This window comes from Macrotis lagotis, chromosome 3, assembly GCF_037893015.1.
Source record: "Macrotis lagotis isolate mMagLag1 chromosome 3, bilby.v1.9.chrom.fasta, whole genome shotgun sequence".
Lineage (NCBI taxonomy): Eukaryota > Metazoa > Chordata > Mammalia > Peramelemorphia > Peramelidae > Macrotis > Macrotis lagotis.
In genome coordinates, this window is record NC_133660.1 from 301286309 (window position 1) to 301306657 (window position 20349).

The following is a 20349-nucleotide window of genomic DNA, read 5'->3' on the forward strand; positions in this document are numbered from 1 at the left end:
ACCAATGACTCCAGAAGGTCTATGTAGTCAAACTTGTACTAATGATGGAAGTAACTACTGTGAAACCTTGAAAAGTAATATTTCATGACATTCTACAGACCAGGTAGTGTTATATAATAAATTATTTTTGCTGAGAGGTTAGGCAAGCAAATTCTCATTTCTTGACTGGGTGGTTGTTAGGAAAAAAAAAACCCAAAACCAAAAAAAACATGAACTGAAATTAAAAGATCACACATTGAAATTTAAATATCACACAATGCAATTCATCTATTTTTTTTTGAAGATCATTGTCAGTTTTCTGACATGCACCTTTCTCATGGCATTCTTCATTTCAGTATTTCTCAGTGTGTAGATAAGAGGGTTCAACATGGGTGGAACCATAGTGTAAAACACTGAGAACTTTTCTCCTTCAGTGAACCTTCTGGAGTGATATAGGTGATGATGGCAGGTACAAAGAAGAAAAGTACAGCTATGACATAGGATGCACAGGTGGAGAATGCTTTCTAATGACTTTCAGATGAATGATTCCGAAGATTATGCAATATGATGATGTAAGATGCTACCAAGATCAGAAACGTTACCAAGGCAACCATTGCACTGTTCACAATGACTAAAATATTATCTTCATGGGTGTCTGTGCAAGCAAGATTTAAGAGGACTTTTGATTCACATGTATTCTATTTGATTAGGACCACAGAAAGGTAATCTCAGGATTGTGAAAAGTTGGGCAACAGAATGCCAAAATGCCACCACCCAGGCAAGTAGGATCAGCATATACTGTGACTTTGCTGGTTAATTGATTCAATTAGTTTTTTTATTGACTTTCTAAGATACTTTAAATAAACCATCCCATCATCTTCAAAAAGTGAATTTTACTTCCTTATAGAAAATACTAATTCCTTCAATTTATTTTAATACTCATATTGTTAAAACCAGCATTTCTAGAACTATATGGAATAGTAGTGGTGATAATAGACATCCTTGTTTTGCCACTGATATTATTTGAAATGGCATAAAATGTTTATTGATGATTTTAGGAAGAAAATGCATTTTTATTTCAAGGAAATCAATAATGATTCTAATTTCTTAGTTTTTATATTAGAAATGGATATTATATTTTATCACAAGTTTTCAACATTTATTATTTCTTTGAAAAGAGGTTAGAAAAGTACTTTTTTAAAGAGGAGAGTTATAGTACTGAGAATGAAAACTGAGGCATATCTGTAGAAGTGTGACTAATTACTAACTGATGTATGTGTGTGTGCATGTGCTGGTATGTTTCCTTAGCTTATTTAGCATCTCATCATGTTAGGAGTAAAAGCATCACAAAGAGAGTCAGTGTTGGATATCAATAGCTTATCAAATTAAATAAAGGGTTCAGGACACTGATAAATATGGATAAGTTATATATATATATATATATATGTATATATATATATATATATACATATATATATATATATGTAAATGTAGAGGGAATAAATCTAAAATATATCCATGCCAAAATCAAATTATCTGGCTGATGGTTCCTTTGTAAAAATTTAACCTTGTTTCTGAAATCATGGATTACTGCCAGGTCAAACAATTTTGTAATTATAGATTAATGTAATATCTCAGAAGTAGACATTATGAAAATATATTTCATACCAAAATTTTTTAAGGCATATTTTATTTTTCCAAATACATGTTATGAAATTTTTTCCCACATCCATCTATATGTATATGTATTTTTTTAAGTTACAAAATTGCCTTCCACCCTCCCTTCTCATCACACTCCCTTCACTGGCAAACCATCAGGTTAACACTGTATACACATATAGTTGATAAATATGTCTACAGATCAGTCATTTTTGGTATGAGGAATTAGGATTAAGAGAAAAAGAGATAATTTTTTAAAATTGTTCTTCAGATTCTGTAGTGTTGGTTTATTGTGGTTTTGTTTTGTTTTTCTTCCTCTGAATGGTAATAACATTGTCCATAGTCTGTCTAATATGGTTGTCCTAACTCTCTGAACTGCTGAGAGCAGCTGCTTCCATCCAAGTCGATCATCACACAATGTTATTGTTAATGAGTACATTGCTTTCTTGGTTTTGCAGTCACTTGTATATTAAGTAACTTTTATATTTAGTAACTTTGATTTTCTTGCAATTCCTCAGGGAAAACGCTGCTTATCTTTGTTCAGGGCAATTGCTCTGATAGGACCTTGGGCCTAAAATGCTCTCCCCCTTCATCATTTCCTTTTGACTTTCTTCAATTCCTTCAATTTGAAATGGAAATTCCTATATAATGACTATCCCCAACACTTCTCTTAAGTATACTTGTTTTATTTATCCTATGCAGAGCATGTTTGTACAGATCTATTTCTTTTTGTCTTTCCGCCTTTAGATTGTGAGCACCTTGGGATGCGGTGGGGGCGGTATCTTGGTTCTTTTGTTTTTTGTATCCTCAGTGCTTTTTACAGTGCTTGGAATGGAGTAGGAACTGATAAATATTAACTGACTTAAAGACTATTTGTTCTTTCCTAAGACTAGTCTTCTCAAGTAAATATGAGTAGTCTTTTATGACACATTTATATCTTCCTTACATTGTAGCTATCTTAAAAAAAATAATTGTTTTTCTATGAAAATCTATCCAGAGAAATGGACTTGATTGAGATATTTTAATAGCAATATCTATCTATCTATCTATCTTTACAGGTAGTGTGATGTAGAAAAGACAAGATTCCTGGTATTTTAACCCAACAAAGAGATTAGATTTGAAACAAGGACTATGCTAAACAAAAACTAAACTAATCTAGGTTTCTAATTTCCTTCTCCTTTTCATAGAATAATGTAGAAAAAAGAAATGTATAAATGTTCGTTATTATGCCTCTTCTCAAAGCAATCCGGGTATTAATGTTTAAGTAGAATTTGGAATCCTGTGACCAGACTAATATTTTAGTGAAAACTATCAATGGAGGGTGGAATCAATGAATACAAAAAGTCTAAAGAGCCAAAATCCTATTAACAATGTATGTTAATCCTGGGAAAGCTATGAATGGTAATGTTTCATGGAATTCTAGAGCCTAGATAGTAAGCCTTATCTAAGATTCTATTTATTCCTGAATGTTTGGTCTGGAAAATTATTATTGCTTATTTTTTAATTTCCTTTTCTTTTCCTTCCTTTTTTGAAAATCTTTATTCCTTAATTGGGTGGGTGTAATAGAAAAAAATCAAAGAACACACCATGAAATTCCATGATCACACATGGAAATTCATCTGTTTTGTTTGAAGATCATTGTCAGTTTGCTGAACCATACCTTTCTCATGGCATTCTTCATTTCAGTATTTCTCAGTGTGTAGATAAGAGGGTTCAACATCGGTGAAAACACAGTGTAAAACACTGAGAACTCTTTCTCATTCACAATATCAGAAGGAGGGATATAGGTGGTGATGCAAGGCACAAAGAAGAAAAGAACCACCATGACATGGGAAGCACAGGTGGAGAGGGCTTTACGCCGACTTTCAGATGAATGGTTTCTAAGATTATATAATATGACAATGTAAGATGCTACCAAGATCAGAAAGTTTACCAAGGCAAACATTCCACTGTTAGCAATGACTAGAATACTAGCAACATGTGTGTCTGTGCAGGCAAGCTTTAAGAGGGGTTTTGAGTCACACATATAGTGATCTATTTTATTAGGACCACAGAAAGGTAATTTCATGATTGTCAATAGCTGGGCAGCAGAGTGCCAAAGTGCCAATACCCAGGCAAACAGGACCAGCAAGTTACACCTCTGCCTGTTGACAATTGTGCTGTAGTGTAAGGGTTTGCAGATGGCGACATATCTATCAAAGGCCATAGACACCAGGATGAAAATCTCAACACCTGCCAGTAAGTGAAAAGCAAAGAGCTGAGTCATGCAACAATTGTAAGAAATACTCTTTCTTGGGGAAATTAAGTCACTAATCATTCTGGGAATTATAGTGGAAGTGAAGCAGGAATCCATGAAAGACAAGTGCCAAAGAAAGTAATACATGGGTTGTTGCATCAGATGGCTATATGTGATGGTGATGAAGACAATGAAGTTCCCCAAGAATATTACTAGGTAACAGGCTGTGAAAATGACAAAACACATTATCTTTATTTCTTTCTTCATAAGAATACCCATGAGTATAAATTCTGTGACATTGTTATGGTTTTCCATGAACTGAGAGAAGTAAATGGCCATCTAGAAGTGGAAGCTGAAAATACAGAGGGCATGAAAAAGCCTATAAAGTATCACATTAACATATTTTTGGTGAACATAAAGACAAATTGCCTGTGTATCATTACAGCATTCACACTGTTACTTGAATTTGATCTTTCTTGTTCTAAATTTTTTAAATGACAAGATAAAAGATCATCTTAATATTACACACACTAAGAAAAAGTTCTAAAATTAATTGTCCCTCAAATATTTATCCATGTACAAAATAGTTTAATATCTTTAGTTTCAATACTATAATATCAACTTTAAAAATTTGACAAAATCATAAGTATGTAGTAGTATTTTGACATAAATAGGGCACTTTTTCCTGACTTTAACTATGCAAAATTTCTCAAAACATAATTAAATTCATTATATTTGCTTCAAAGAAAAAGTGATCATTAATGATGCTATAGAGCTATTTATAGAGATATTCCTTTTTTAGGCAAGAGAAACTGTCAACATCTGGTCTTTTCACATAGGAAAAATATTAAAAATATATATTTCACATATGAGTTTCAATATTTTAAAATTATTCCAAAATTTGAAGGTAAACATATATGGGAATATAAAATGAATAGATTTTTGGCTTTCCCACCATACATAAGTAACTCAGTCATTAGATAAAATCAAATAAAATTATTCCTGGTTTTTGAAGCATCAATCAATAGTCAAACAGGGAGACCCTGTGAAAGACAGAGACAGTAAAGCACACATACACACACAAACACACATACATACACACACATACACACACACACACACACACACACACACACACACACACACATGCACACCTCTAGTATACCAAATTATAATCTGACTAGAAATCCAGTGATGAAAAACTGGTTTTCTAGAAATACTTTACAATGTTCTCACAAAGCACTGACTAATTTGTTTCTATTTCCAATAAAGGGAAAATCAGACAAAATAATCAAGTTGATAAGATTTCAGGACATAAATTATGTGTCATTTCACCTTTTATGCATCCCTTAAAATTGATTTTCATAGAGAATCTCTCAGTCCTCTCACCCTCAACATTCAATGTATGCTAAGTCATGAAAACTGAGATCTCTCCCTACAATATCTGAAGTCCCCAACTACTAGGTAACCAAATACCCTCCAACAGATTTTTATACTTTATAATAATATTTAGGAAATTTTTGTTAGGAATTTAGGAATTTAGGAATTTTTGTTACTTTGAATATCAGTTGCTTTTTGCAACTTATATCTATTACTTCTCATTTCACCCTATAATACTGATAATAATTATTCCTAAAGAATATTTTTTATCACTTAAAATAATTGTGACATGTGTTTTTTTTGTTTTTTTATTGAGGGGGTGCTTTTTTGTTTTTTGCAAGGCAGTGGTGTTAAGTGATGTGCCCAATGCCATAAAGCTAGGTAATTACTAAGTGTCTGAGGACAGATTTGAATTCAAGTCATCCTGATTCCAAGGGTGGTGCTCTATCCATTGCACAACCTAGCTACCCTGTGATATGTGTTTTTTTCATGGTTAAAAATATCATTAATTTCACTGGAAATTCATATTATCATATCTAATAATTGTTGTATAAATTTCATATATATATATGTATCTTATCAATTTTTTTTCAAATATAAAAGCAGATCTTAGCATGATATTCCAAAAGGAAAAACAGAGGCACCATATGTATCTATTTTGTGAAACTTTAGGAGAGGCTTTGATTCACACTCATAGTTATATATTTGATCAGTGCCACAGAACAGTAACACCAGGACCATGAGCAGATAGACAGGGCACCAAAGTGTCACCACCCAGACAAGAAAGATCATTATGTTATATTTCTGACCACTGTTAATCTACATAAAGTGTTAAAGTTTTCAGTTAGTAACATAGTGATCAAAGACCAAGAGCAGCAGGACCAAAAAGTCAGCCTACTATTGAGTGAAATTTAAACAAGTGAGTCATACTTCAACCTGGATGAAGCAAAACTAGAACACTATCCCTCAAATTTCTAGTTTGGTCAGAGGCTGGTCCTAAATATAGTTTTTGCTAAGTCTAAGTATTCTAATTTCTTCAAAACATTGCTCAATGTCTAACACTTTCTATGGTAGAGAATAATAAATAAATAAATAAAAAATTTGTTTTATGAGAACTGAAATAATATAATTTAAGACCTATTTATGGAGGTAACTGAAGAGATTTATACTTCAATCTACTATTGAGTCAGTATTAGTTGAGGATTTCGTTCCCATTTGGAGCATGTAATTTCCTTATAGATGGGAAAACAATTTTATGAACAGCTACTGACATTTGGATTGAATGCCTAACATAGCTTCTGAAAGATTGTCCTTCAGAAATTCAATCATCCACCAAATTTTCTGAGAATATTCAATTGGATTCTAGTATATTAAACCCAAATCATGCTACTTAAATTACATTTCAATAATTAATGTGTGCCTTGTCCTTTGATACCTTAAGGATTAGAATATATTACTGATATTACGAAACTGAATATAGAAAAAAAACCCTGAAGGATTTCCTTTATAATTTGATTTATTCATTTCTTAACTATATGTCCATCTTGAAGGTTTGATTTCGAGTTAATATTTTTCTTAAAATGATTAACTGTGTGTTTGTGTGTATGTGTCTTTGTGTGTGTATGAGAGAAAATGTTTTCTCCTTGCTTCCCTCCTATTTTCTTTCCCCTAAAACTTCCCTTCCTTCCTTATTTCCTCTCATTCCTTTTTTTTTCTCTTTCAGAAATAGAAACACATTTTACATGCAATAAAATTTATTTTTGCTAAATCAATTCTGTCAGTTTCAAATTAAAAGAGAATAAGCCATGGATTATATGCTTTCCCAATTACCCGCTTGATTGTTTTTAAAGTAGCCAAAGAATAGTAATTACCAAAATTATTGAATTTCTTTTAAATCCCTTAGATTAAACCATTTCTCTCCCTAGTGTCAGTGATTGTGAGGAGGAAGTCAGAGAGTTGGCTTAGTGAAAAAAGTCTGTAATGTGAATAATTCTACATTCATTCTTTAGCTTGACTTTAGGTATATAATTTAACTTGTCTGAGTCTCACTTTAATCACAAAATGGAAACCATAAGAGATGTTATACATATCATACATCCTTGTTCATAGATCAATAAGATATATGAAAATGAACTTAGAAATCTATTGATCAATGAAGGTAACTGATACTGTACCTGGGTAAGTGCTTCGTTTCCTGTCTCAGGTAGGTATTAGAAACAGACAAATGGTTAGAAAGTTAAAAGATCTGTTTCCATAAGACATAATAGTTTCAGGACACACTTTGACCTTTTTCTATATATACATAGATGCATGCACATGTTTATATTTACATATATGCATATAAATGTATTCATGTATGTGTGAATATTTCAGTACTCACCTTTGTCCCTAACAGTGAAGTTAGAGTAGTGAGGAAAAGCTCAGAAACAAGTAATATGTGTGGGAAGTAGGATAAAATACATTTGAGGAGAGTGACAGTATAGACAAGCGGCCTGAGATTGTATGTCACCTGTACTTATGAGTGGGTGAAGAACTCTCCCAAAACCAGCAAAGGTTTTTAATTTCTGAATCTATGAAGATGATAAGTTTAGAGGAAATGCATGTAAGTCTACCTAAATGCACACATAAAAATCATAGTCATTTCTCATATTAGCAGAATGGTGCTAAATATTGGAAAAGAATATTAACATAAAGATTAAGGATAGATATCAGTGTGTTTCTGCTGCTGAATGGAAAAAAATAAGCATCATTTAAAAACTGATTTGGATTGTTTTGTAACTGTATGAACTGTATTTTTTTAAAATTTAACAACATTATTCTCAGGTATTCAGAAGTTTTTCCTAAAAACCAAAATGAAAATAAAAGCCTTAAAAATCCTTGGTCTGATGAACATCTATGTCTCAAGGCAATGAAATCAAAGGAAATGGCCAACAAGTTAAGTTAGTCATACTATCCAAACTAAAGCATTAGACATGAAAACATGGATTGATACCTGAGGAGTAATTGCTGTCAAATATTGATCCAATATTGGTCCAAAGCAATGGCTGAAAATGTCTCCAAACGACTTTTCTTCCACTGGAAGTGAGTTGTTTTTCCCAGTAACTGCAACTTATTTGGACTCCGAATATGGCTTATGTTCTTCTTCATCCGAATCAGAGTCCAGAAAAAAAATCAATCAGTCATTAAAAGCCTCTATCAAAAGTAACCTTTTAATAAAAGAGCCATTCAAGAAAATCTTGCTGAGTATTCCCAGAATTTAAAGGCATGGGCTCCCTGAGGGCATTCAAAGCAGTCCAAGATGGACACAATTGCAAACCAGAATAAAACTTTATTGCTTAGGGAAATCACCTTAGTTTGTTTAATTTTTTGAAAAAAAAAATTCAGTGATGATTAAACTGCTTCATTAATACATATACCAGAAAGCAGAAATTGTCTTTTGACATTCAAATACCTATTGTTTATGTCCTGTTTTCTATGTGAAATGAAAGGTGTTGACAAAATTGATACCTGCAAAATCTGAGTGCATTTCAAAATATAAATATCATCCAGGAAATCATTATGTCCCTGTCTGTAGAATGTATAGGTTTCTTCATCATCTCTTTCTGCATATTCTCTATTTCCGTCCCTCTCTCTCTGCACCCTTCTTCCTCCTATCACCCTCCTCTCAAGTTTCTGCCTACTAGTCCTTCTCAAGTCCTTTACATCTTTCAACTCCTCACCCTCTTTCTCATTTTGTCGTTATCCTCATCATCATCATTTTGATATTCCTCCTTCTCCTTTCTCTTCCTCTTCCTATTTATCCTCCCCTTCCCCTCCTTCCCCTTCCTCTCCCATAGGCTCCTCTCCCATCCCCTTTCCCTGCCCTCCTCTCCTCTGTCTCTCTCTGTCTCTGTCTCTGTCTCTCTGTCTATCTCTGTCTCTCTCTGTCTCTCTCTCTTTCTCTTTGTCTTTCTCTCTCTCTCTCTCTCTCTCTCTCTCTCTCTCTCTCTCCTTCTTTCCCCATAGGATTTTAATATGGTTCAATTTCTGTGCCATAGATCAGGTGTATCTATATTTTCTTTACAAGTTCATCATTAATGACTTCCTCTCCCCATGTGCATATTGCTCTGATCCCTACTTTGAACAATTTCTTTCTTTTTTTTTTCCAGTTAGTCATTGGTAATCTCTTTGGTTACCAAAGATAAAAAGATAAGCTAATGCAAATAGCTTTCAACTATGCAAATTTACCACATGCCTTTTCTTATCTTAAGCATCACATTTCCAAATAACTGGAATAATTCCACATAAATTTTTAATAGAATTCTTGAATCAAAATCACTAACTTTCCTATTTCACTACTCTTCTTAGTATTTTCCTTATTCCCATGATTGTTTTCTGAATTACTTTTTTTTGCAACTGATATCATAATTTTGAATTTTTCTAATCTTTTCCAACTGATAATTTGCCAAATCTTGTTTATTCTATCTTCTATGCCTCAATTTCATAAGTGCCATTATGTGTATTCATACTATAGCCACCCTATCGAATTCTTACTATTTACAAAAGAGTCTTCCTGTCTTTCCAGAAAAGACAAACTCAAGCACTCAGAGAACTCCCTCATTCAGGAGATTCTATTATAGGACTTTGCTGTTGGATGGCCACTTCCAAGGGACTTTTTCCTATAGATAAGGGGCAAAGAGTGACCATTACCTGTAGGACACTTCTCATGCCTTTTTCTTGCTTAAAGAATTGTAGAAAGGTCGCTTTGCAATGTGCTCTATCCAGGCATGTCCTGGTCTGAATTGACTTGCCAACAAGTAAAGGAGAGCACAGTATTCCACTAAGTCCCCCAACTAACTTTTTTGCCTAAATCACCTTAAATCTAGAGAGGACAATTCCTTGAGTCTTATTTCCCAGAATGGGGTAAATACCATCATATGAATCTTCACGAAGGATTTTGAGAGTAGAGGGAAAAAAAGTGAGGGGAATGCTATGATTAATCTTACTCTCTGTCACTTTAGTTTAGAAATTTATCTTACCCAAATGAAAGTAGGAGAGAAAAGAGTAAAGAGAAGAGAAGGGGCAGTTGATAAAAGGGAGGGCAAGGAGAAAAAAGAAAAAAGGGGGTGGCTGATGGAAAGTCGCTCAGATGGAGGAAGTCAGTTGTTAAAAGCAAAATATTGATGAGAAGGTGTAACTTGAAACCTAGGAGAAAAGTACAAATGGGAGAAATAGAATGGAAGAAAAGATAGTGTTATTATTGAATTCACTATGAATATGAATGGGATGAACTCTTGCATAAGACAAAAGCAGATATCAGAGGAAGTTATAAATCAGAAGTCTGAAGCAGAATATACAATGCTTCAGATGAAGTAAAAACAAACAAAAAACACATAGCAGTCGATTCCAGATAAAGAAAGAAAATATATCTAATTAAAAGACATAAGGAAGGAACCTACATCTTGCTAAAAGGTATCATAAACAATGAAGCAATATCAATACTAAACATAAATAGGCCTAGTAGTATAATATGAATATTCTTAGAAGAGAAGCTAAGTAAATTATCGGAAATTCACAGCAAACTTAAGCTAGTACAGGACCTTAATCTCCCATCATCAGAATTAGAGAAATTTAACCACAAAACTAGCAAAAAACGACTTTAAGTGAGTAGAATTTTCAAAAGTTAATCTAGGTAACTTTCAGGAGAAAATTAAAAGGGAATAGAAAGGAATACACATCTTTTTCTCAGAGATACATGTCACCAACATGAAAAATTGCCCATGTAATAGAGCATAAAAACTGCAAATCACATGTAGAAAGAGAAAAATGTTGCATTCATCCATGTCATATCATGTTGCAATAAAATTTTATATATGAAATATATTTTATATATGGAAAAATTGGCTCAAAATTCATTTGAAACTAGCTAATCTAATTTTATAGAATTAGTGAACCAAAAAGCAAATCATAGAAACCATCTATAATTTGAATCAAAATAGTGAGCATAATGGGAAAATGAATGAAAACTTATGAGATAGAACTAAAACAACTTTTTTTCCGTGGGGTTGGGGGTTATTTCATAACTCTAAATGTTTACATCAATAAAATAAAGAAAGATGGGATTAATGAATTGGACATACAACTAACAGGGTTATAAATGTAGCAAAATATAAATCTCCAACTAAATACTAAATTAGAAAATATTAAATTTAAAACATATTAATAAAATTGAAAGTATAAAATTAGTAAATAAAACTAAAAAGATGAAAGTTGGTTAATATGATTTAAAAGTGAGAAAAATCAAATTGCAAGTATCAAAAATGCAGAGAGAGAGAATTTAACACCAATGAAGAGGAAATTAAAATAATGAATTAGTTATTTTATTCTATTATATACCAAGATATTCAACAAACTTATTGAAAAGAATAAGTAATCATGAATTTTTAAATTGCCATATTAACAGAAGATGCAATAAAATATATAAATAAGAGAAATTTCTAAATTTCAGTTACTTTTTCATTCCTTTGGATTTGTTTTATTGTTCCTTGATTTCTCAAATTGTTATCAGATTCCCTAAGTTTCATCCTACATTTGAGAGAATTATTGTCTCCTGAGAGTTTTTGTATCGGCTATTCCATCTGATCAATTCTGCCTTTTAAGTCATTGTTCTTATTGACTATTTGGACTGCTTATACCATTTGGCCTAAATTGGTTTTTAAGAATTTTTTTGACAATATTTTTTTATCTACTTCACCAAAGCTGTTGACTTGGTTTTCATGATTTTCTTGCATCTCTTTTATTTCCTAAACCAATTTTTTCTCTACCTTTCTTATTTTGTTTTTGAAATCTTTATGAGCTCTTCCATGGTGTGAGACCAATATATATTTCCTCAGATGCTTTGGATAGAGAAGCTTAGACTTTGCTATAAACGAGGGTTTTTTGATCCTCCATAGAACTAAAAGAAGTGTCTATGATCAGATTTTATTTTTCTTATATTTTTTGAAAATTTTCAAAGCCTATGACTTACTATCATCTTTATTAAGTGGATTTCTGTTTCTATGAATATGAAAGCAGAAAAGGTAGAAGGTTATGTGGAAATGGGAAGAAGAGTTATTTAATGTCATAAGAAGAAACTAAATCTTTATATATATGGGAAGAAGAGTTATTTAATGCCATAAGAAGGAACTAAATCTTTATACACACACACACACACACACACACACACACACATATACATAATCTTAACTCTCTTTGATAGAATGAATAAGAAACATTTGAGATTTTCCAATGGCTACTGGTCATTACAGATTTAGCAACATCATTGATCCAGATTGAAATGGATTTGAGGTAAAAGGGTCAATAAATCTACTCTTCTAAAAAAATCTTGGAGAATATAGACATTTCATTTTTGCCTCTTGTTTTGAATTACTTACCTCAAAAACTTACTGCTTTTTACATACAGAAGGGAAATCACAAAAGTAGCATAATATAGGCCAGAAGAGAGCTGGTATGCCTGTAAGATGAACTTGGACTGGCATTTTCATTAAGCTGGTCTGGGTATAACCACACTATTCAAATACAAGTAATGTAATGATTATTGCTCACCTTTTAAATTTCTTTCCTTCATATTTGCTGCAAAGAGTCATTGCAATCCAAAACATGAAGATGATTTTTTATTTTTTCTCCTATCTGAACGTTTCAGGGACTACTTTCAACTACACTTGAAGAAGAAAAATGGCCTCTTTAAGTAAATATTGTGGGCACAGAAGCATGTATTACTCTTATTCTAGTTATGGTTTTCCCCAATGTCTGTATGTCTTTCTTTGTGCCCATGTATTTGTTTGTGTATCTGTGTGTGTGTGTGTGTGTGTGTGTGTGTGTGTACGTGTGCTTGGTTCCGCAGGTTTGTGTGTGTATCATTGCTCATGTTATAAGAATTTACAATTCTAATCTGTTGTCCAACCTCATCATATCAGCTGATTCCATATGACTTACAGTTTTGAGTGTCTGAATTCATATTTCTTAAGAAATAGTAATACTACTTCTGCATTTAGTGATGATAATGATGATGATAATTATGATGATGATGATAATGAATTTAGGTACTTGCATAGACTCATATATAGCCCCCAAGTTCTCCAGTATCTGTTATTTTCCCAAATTATCAGCATTCCTTTATGCTATCTTTCATCATTAGAATAAAACCTCCTTGAGGACAAGGAATGTCCTTTTTAGTTGTATTTGTAGCTCAAGGACTTAGTGTTGAGTCTCACACAGTTGATATGATTGATAAATTCTTGTGAATTTGGCTATAGTAATTAACTATTAAAGCTAAACTTGACTACTTCATAGATGATTCAGACCTGGCCCTATGTCAATGTCCCTTTATTGCCATTCTTGGAATAGGAATATATTTAGGATTTAAAATGATGTGTCATGTAAGAGCAGGAAAAATATGATAGATTATTTATTCTATTTATTCTTTAAGTAAGATACTATGTATTAACTGTTCAAAGTGTCCAAAGTGTGGTCCCAAGAACCAATAATTGTACAAAGTTTTAATTAGTATATATCCCTGTTTTTCATCTTGGACTTCATTTTTATCATCATAAAATAATTTAAATTTGGTAAAAACAAAACTCATTTTTTACCAAAAATTTAAGAGAGGAAATAATAAAATCAAAATTTTTTTATTATTTAAATGTCAGTGTGATTTTGTTTGATTTCATTTTCTACAAAATATTTTTCTACTCTTCATTTCTCAACACATAGTATAGAGTGTTCAGCATTTCTTAAATGACATTGTAAAACATGAAAAACTCCTTTTCATTCTTGATTTTATAAGCATCCAAATGGTTCACTGGCAGGAAAGATGGAGTATGGTTGTGAACTTGTTGAATTACACCACTGCTGGACATCAAATTTGAAATATCCAGAAGGCAGAATTGAAGCAGGACCAATGCTTAAGCGGGATTTGGAGGACATTGTAGAACTGAAAATCATCTGCATAAAGATGATAATGAAGCTAATGGAAACCCATGAGCTTATCACAAAGGTAGTAAAGGGTCTAGGTCAAAGCTTAGAACCACATACCACAACTAGGGTTTGTGATATGAGTGATGAGCTGGCAAAGGAGACTGAGAAATAGGAGGTAAATCAGAGGGAAGGAATGTCATTAAAAAAACAAATCCAAGTGAATTTTCAGATTTGGCTGCAAAATTGGAAAGAAATGTTTGTTCAGTTGCAAATATTTGTGAAAATATCATGGACAGTTTTTCCTAGGGATTTGGTGCTAGGAAAGGAAGAAGATATATGGTGATGTTTTTTGTTTTCAGAGGACAAGGGGGTGGGGTTGAAATGCAGGGCAGAATAAATAAAATAACAACCATGACATGGGAACTACAAGTGGAGAGAGCTTTGTGCTAAAATTCTTTTTTTTTATTGCTTACTGATTTGCTTATCTATCTATTTATTTATTTATTAAATTAATTTATATTAAAGATATTGAGTTTTGCAATTTCCTCCCTATCTTGCTTCCCCCCCCCCCAGAGTTACCACTCTGTCAGTCTTTACTTCATTTCCATGTTATACCTTGATCCAAATTGGGTGTGATGAGAGAGAAATCATATCCTTAAAGAAGAGAAGAGAAGTCTAAGAGGTGACAAGAACAGACAATGAGATATTTGTTTTTTCTAAATTGAAGGGAATAGTCCTTGAACTTTGTTCAAACTCCACAGCTCCTTATCTGGATACAGATGGCACTCTCCTTTGCAGACAGCCCAAAATTGTTCCTGATTCTTGCACTAATGGAATGAGCGAGTCTTTCAAGGTTGAACATCACTCCCATGTTGCTGTTAGGGTGTACAGTGTTTTGCTGTTTCTGCTCATCTCACTCAGCATCAGTTCATGCAAATCCCTCCAGGCTTCCCTGAAATCCTGTCCTTCCTGGTTTCTAATAGAACAATAGTGTTCCATGACATACATATGCCACAGTTTGCTAAACCATTCCCCAATTGAAGGACATTTACTTGATTTCCAATTCTTTGCCACCATAAACAGGGCTGCTATAAATATTTTTGTACGAGTAATGTTTTTACCCTTTTTCATCATCTCTTCAGTGTATAGACCCAGTAGTGGTATTGCTGGGTCAAATGGTATGCTCATTTTTGATGCCCTTTGGGCATACTTCCAAATAGCTCTCCAGAAGAGTTGTATGAGTTCACAGCTCCACCAATGCGGGGGTCCTGCCTCCGCGGGGTCCTTGGAACTTGACAGGAGGGATAGAGTCAGCAAAATGAGTTGAGTCAAAAGTGCGTAAAGGCAGGAGCAGGTTGACTGACTGTCAGCTGCTTAGATTTATTTTTATAGTCTTAGAACCATATGATACAAGCAAAGTAAAATCATTTCCTTGGTTGCAAAAGTATACAATTTTCATCATTAATCACATAGATCATATGGTTACAAGTTTGATCATGTAGCGGTTACAAGTGTTATTATCAATCATGTAATTAATTTTCTTGTCCCTGCTCAGACCGTGATGACCTCAACCTGCCTGTTGCCTAGTTTGTTGCTGCATAGTAAAGTTATTGATTAAACAGAACTTTCCTTAGAATAATCTTTGCTATAATTTGACTTTTTATTCTTGCCAATAAACTAAGGCTGTTAGAGTTAACATATTGGTTACCTATACTAAATATTCTCTCACCATCTTTATCATATATTACTGTGTATGATAAGGGGGGCAAAACTGTTAATTTCCCTGGAATTCTATGTGACCCATCTTGTATCTGGTTTCCCTGTATATATTCTGACATCTCCCTGGAACTCCCAGTGCTGTGTCTTCCAAAGATTTCATAATGCTGAAGCCTTTTGTATGTCTCAGGGAGAGGCAGTCCTGTTAAATTTAGACAGAGTTCACAATCTGTTTTATTCAAGGAATTTCTCTGAAATCCTTCCTTTATAGTCATTCCACTATTAGGATGAGTAAGTTTTGCAATCAATAATAGACCTATAAATATGGGTATACATGGAATCCCTATATATATTGAAGAAAGAAATGTTGTTCCATCAGTCAGTGTGATTGCCCTGAGTCTTCTTGCCGCGACTGTGTCAAACAGCTTGGAGACCCTGGCTCCCAACACACCAACAGTGGAATAGTGTCCCAGATTTCCCACAACCCTTCCAACAATGATTATGATCCTTCTGGGTCATATTGGCCAATCTGAGCGGTGTTGGTGTGAGGTGGTACCTCAGAGAAGCTTTAATTTACATTTCTCTAATAATTAATGGCTTGGAGCATTTTTTTCATATGGCTATGGATTTCTTTGATCTCCTCATCTGTAAATTGCCTTTGCATATCCTTTGACCATTTTTCAATTGAGGAATGGCTTCTTGTTTTAAAAATATGACTCAGTTCTCTGTATATTTTAGAAATGAATCCTTTGTCCGAATCATTAGTTGTAAAGATTGTTTCCCAATTTACTACATTTCTTTTGATCTTGGTTACAATGTTTTTATCTGTGCAAAAGCTTTTTAATTTAAAGTAATTGAAATCATCTAATTGGTTTTTGCTGATATTCTCCAACTCTTCCTTAGTCATAAACTGCTGCCCTTTCCATAGATCTGACAGGTAAACTAAGTCCTTGATCTTCTAATTTGCTTATAGTATTGTTTTTATGCCTAAGTCCTGTAACCATTTGGATCTTATCTTGATAAAGGGTGTGAGGTGTTGGTCTAATCTAAGTTTCTTCCATACTAACTTCCAATTATCCCAGCAGTTTATTATCAAAGAGGGAGTTTTTATCCCAATGGCTGGATTCTTTGGGTTTATCAAACAGCAGATTGCTGTAATCATCTCCTGCTTTTACACCTAGTCTATTCCACTGATCCACCACTCTATTTCTCAGCCAATACCAAACAGTTTTGATGACTGATGCTTTATAATATAGTTTTAGATCAGGTAGGGTTAAGCCACCTTCTTTTACACTTTTTTTCATTAAGCTCCTGGCAATTCTTGACTTTTCATTTCTCTATATGAATTTACTTACATTTTTTTCTAACTCATTAAAGTAATTTTTTGGAATTTTGATTGGTAGGGCACTAAACAGATAGTATAGTTTTGGTAGAATTGTCATTTTTATTATATTAGCTCTACCTATCCATGAGCAGTTGATATTTGCCCAGTTATTGAAATCTGATTTAATTTGTGTGAGAAGAGTTTTATAATTGTTTTCAAAAAGATTCTGAGTCTGTCTTGGCAAATAGACTCCCAAGTATTTTATATTGTCTGAGATTACTTTGAATGGGATTTCTCTTTCTAGCTCTTCCTGCTGTATCTTGCTAGACATATAAAGAAAAGGTGAGGATTTATGAGAGTTTATTTTATATCCTGCAACTTTGCTAAAATTGCTAATTGTTTCCAGTAATTTTTTGGATGATTTCTTGGGATTCTCTAGGTAGACCATCATGTCATCTGCAAAGAGTGAGAGTTTTATCTCTTCCTTCCCAATTCTAATTCCTTCAATTTCTTTTTCTTCTCTAATTGCTGAAGCTAACATTTCTTATGCAGTATTGAATAGTAGTAGTGATAATGGGCACCATTGTTTCACCCCGATCTTATTGGGAATGCCTCTAGCCTCTGCCCATTGAATATAATGCTTGTTGATGGTTTTAGATAGATACTGCTAATTATTTTAAGGAACAGTCCATTATTTTGTTAAAAGCTTTTTCAGCATCTATTGATATGATCATATGATTTCTGATGGGTTTGTTGTTGATATAATTGAGTACACTAACAGTTTTCCTAATATTGAACCAACCCTGCATTCCTGGAATAAATCCTACTTGATCATAACGTATTATCCTAGTGATGACTTGTTGTAGTCGTTTTGCTAAGATTTTATTTAGGATTTTTGCATCTATATTCATCAGGGAAATAGGTCTATAATTTTCTTTCTCTGTTTTATCTCTTGCTGGTTTACTTAACAGTACCATATTGGTTTCATAGAAAGAGTTAGACAGCGTTCCATCTTTCCCTATTTTTCCAAAGTGTTTATATAGGATTGGAACCAATTGTTCCTTAAATGTTTGGTAGAATTCACTTGTGAATCCATCAGGCCCTGGAGATTTCTTTTTTATGGATTTCAGTAATGGCTTATTGAATTTCTTTTTCTGAGATAGGGTTGTTTAGGTATTTAATCTCTTCTTCATTTAACCTGGGCAACTTATATTTTTGTAAATCTTCATCCATTTAATTTAGATTATCAATGTGCTGAAAATCTAATGAGAGCTTACTACGATTGTATTATATGAATATGTTAGATTTCACCATGATAAAAATATAGTTAATATAAGCATTCCAAAATTGGTTATAAGATATCTTCCATAATTCAGTGACGTCATTCTGAACTCCATAAATGACCTCATTAATTATTTACATTGATGAAAATTACCATTATTCTCCAAATTAATCTCTTCTCCATCCAAGCATCATTAAATCCCTGTTTGAAATCCTCCCAATTTCTCTAGTTCTCTCTTACCTCATTTGGTTTGGATTTGATATATCTGTGCAATAAGTGTAAGGTAATCCATTTAATTGCTACATTCAAATAGGCAGAAAGAAAAATAGATTAGATAGATTGTAAGACTGCTTGATATCAATAAAGATTTGAATTGTGTATATGTGCATAGTAAGACATGTATATCAATATATATATATATATATATTACATCATATTTTTCTTCACACCTAATAAATCTCATATATATATATATATATATATATATATATCTTCTATATACATAGGAAACTTATGTGTACATACATATGCAGGTTATAAATGTGTGTATATCTCTGTATTAATTAATATATCCTTCTTTGAATTATCATAATCCATTTCATCCTCTTTCTAAAACAATCAAAAGAACGATTTTTATACTGAGAATAATTCTTCTTCCCTCAAGAAATTCCTTCATAGAACTGAAAATATTTGTGATGGGGTGTTTTTTTAATGGTTAAATAAATCATTAATTTAAGTGGAAATTACTATATTATACATACATGCATACATGCATACTTATGCACAGACACACAGACACACACAAATATATATATATATATATATATATATATATATATATATATATATATATATATATATAATCTTATCTGTATTACTTTTCAAATGTAAAACCAGATGATAAACTCCTGGCAACATATGTGTCCATGCAGGCAAACTTTAAGAGGAGCTTTGATTTACAGATACAAATATTTGATCAGTGCCACAGAATAGTAACCCCAGGACTATGATCAAATTGACAGAGTACCTACGTGTTACCAAAGAGGCAAGCAATTCATTATGTTATATCTCTGGCCACTGAAAATCATCATATTGTGTGAGAGTTTTCAGATTCTCATATTTGTATGTTACTAATAGCCACATTTAGTCACAATTAGACTTTCTTAGCATATAACAAAGCTGTGATAGATCCATTTCAAGTTTTGTTTCCTGACTCACCCAAGAGTTCAAAATTAATTATAACTTGATAATTCATAAATTATCTGCTCAGAGCAATAAGCATAGAGATAAAATTTCTAATGGAGTAACATTGCCATCTTGTGACTCTTTGGGATATTATTATTTTGAAAGACCTATTGCATTTTCTCTTCTGGGTCAATGAAATTTAAAAGGATGAAACTTTTTGTGGAATGGGTAAAATTAATATAATTTTGGGTTCCGTGAGTGAAAATGAAACCAAACTATCTGCACAGTGTTGGTGCTTTTCTACTTCTAAAGATGTGTTATATAATGTTATATGTGCTAGGAATTCCATATCATATTCTTTATCCTTTCCTGATCAGTGGAACTGCTCTTGCACCAATGAGACATTTTGTGCCAATATTTTCCTTTATTTTTTATTTTTTAAAATTATGTAATAGCAATCCAAACAGATTGACTAATCTGTCAAAAAAGAGAAATGATAAATACTGTAAGAGATGTGGGATAGCTAGAACATTAAGGGAATACTGATGGAGTTGTGAACTGATAAACCATACTATAGTGCAATTAGTAATTATGCCCCAAAGTCTGTGCATTGCATTGCCAAAAACTATGCCA

The 20349-nt window shown here is 32.7% G+C and overlaps 1 protein-coding gene across 1 annotated transcript; it reads right to left on the reverse strand.

Annotated features, from left to right (window-relative positions):
* Positions 1-3253: 3253 nt before the first annotated feature.
* Positions 3254-4189, reverse strand: LOC141519643 (olfactory receptor 4P4-like). Its single transcript, XM_074231822.1, has one exon. It carries the CDS (start codon positions 4187-4189, stop codon positions 3254-3256), a length of 936 nt encoding a protein of 311 aa, XP_074087923.1.
* Positions 4190-20349: the final 16160 nt, after the last annotated feature.

What these genes read in the sequence shown, in the direction of transcription:
- LOC141519643 (XM_074231822.1), bottom strand. Translation starts at nt 4,189, where the DNA reads ATGGAAAACCATAACAATGTCACAGAATTTATACTCATGGGTATTCTT.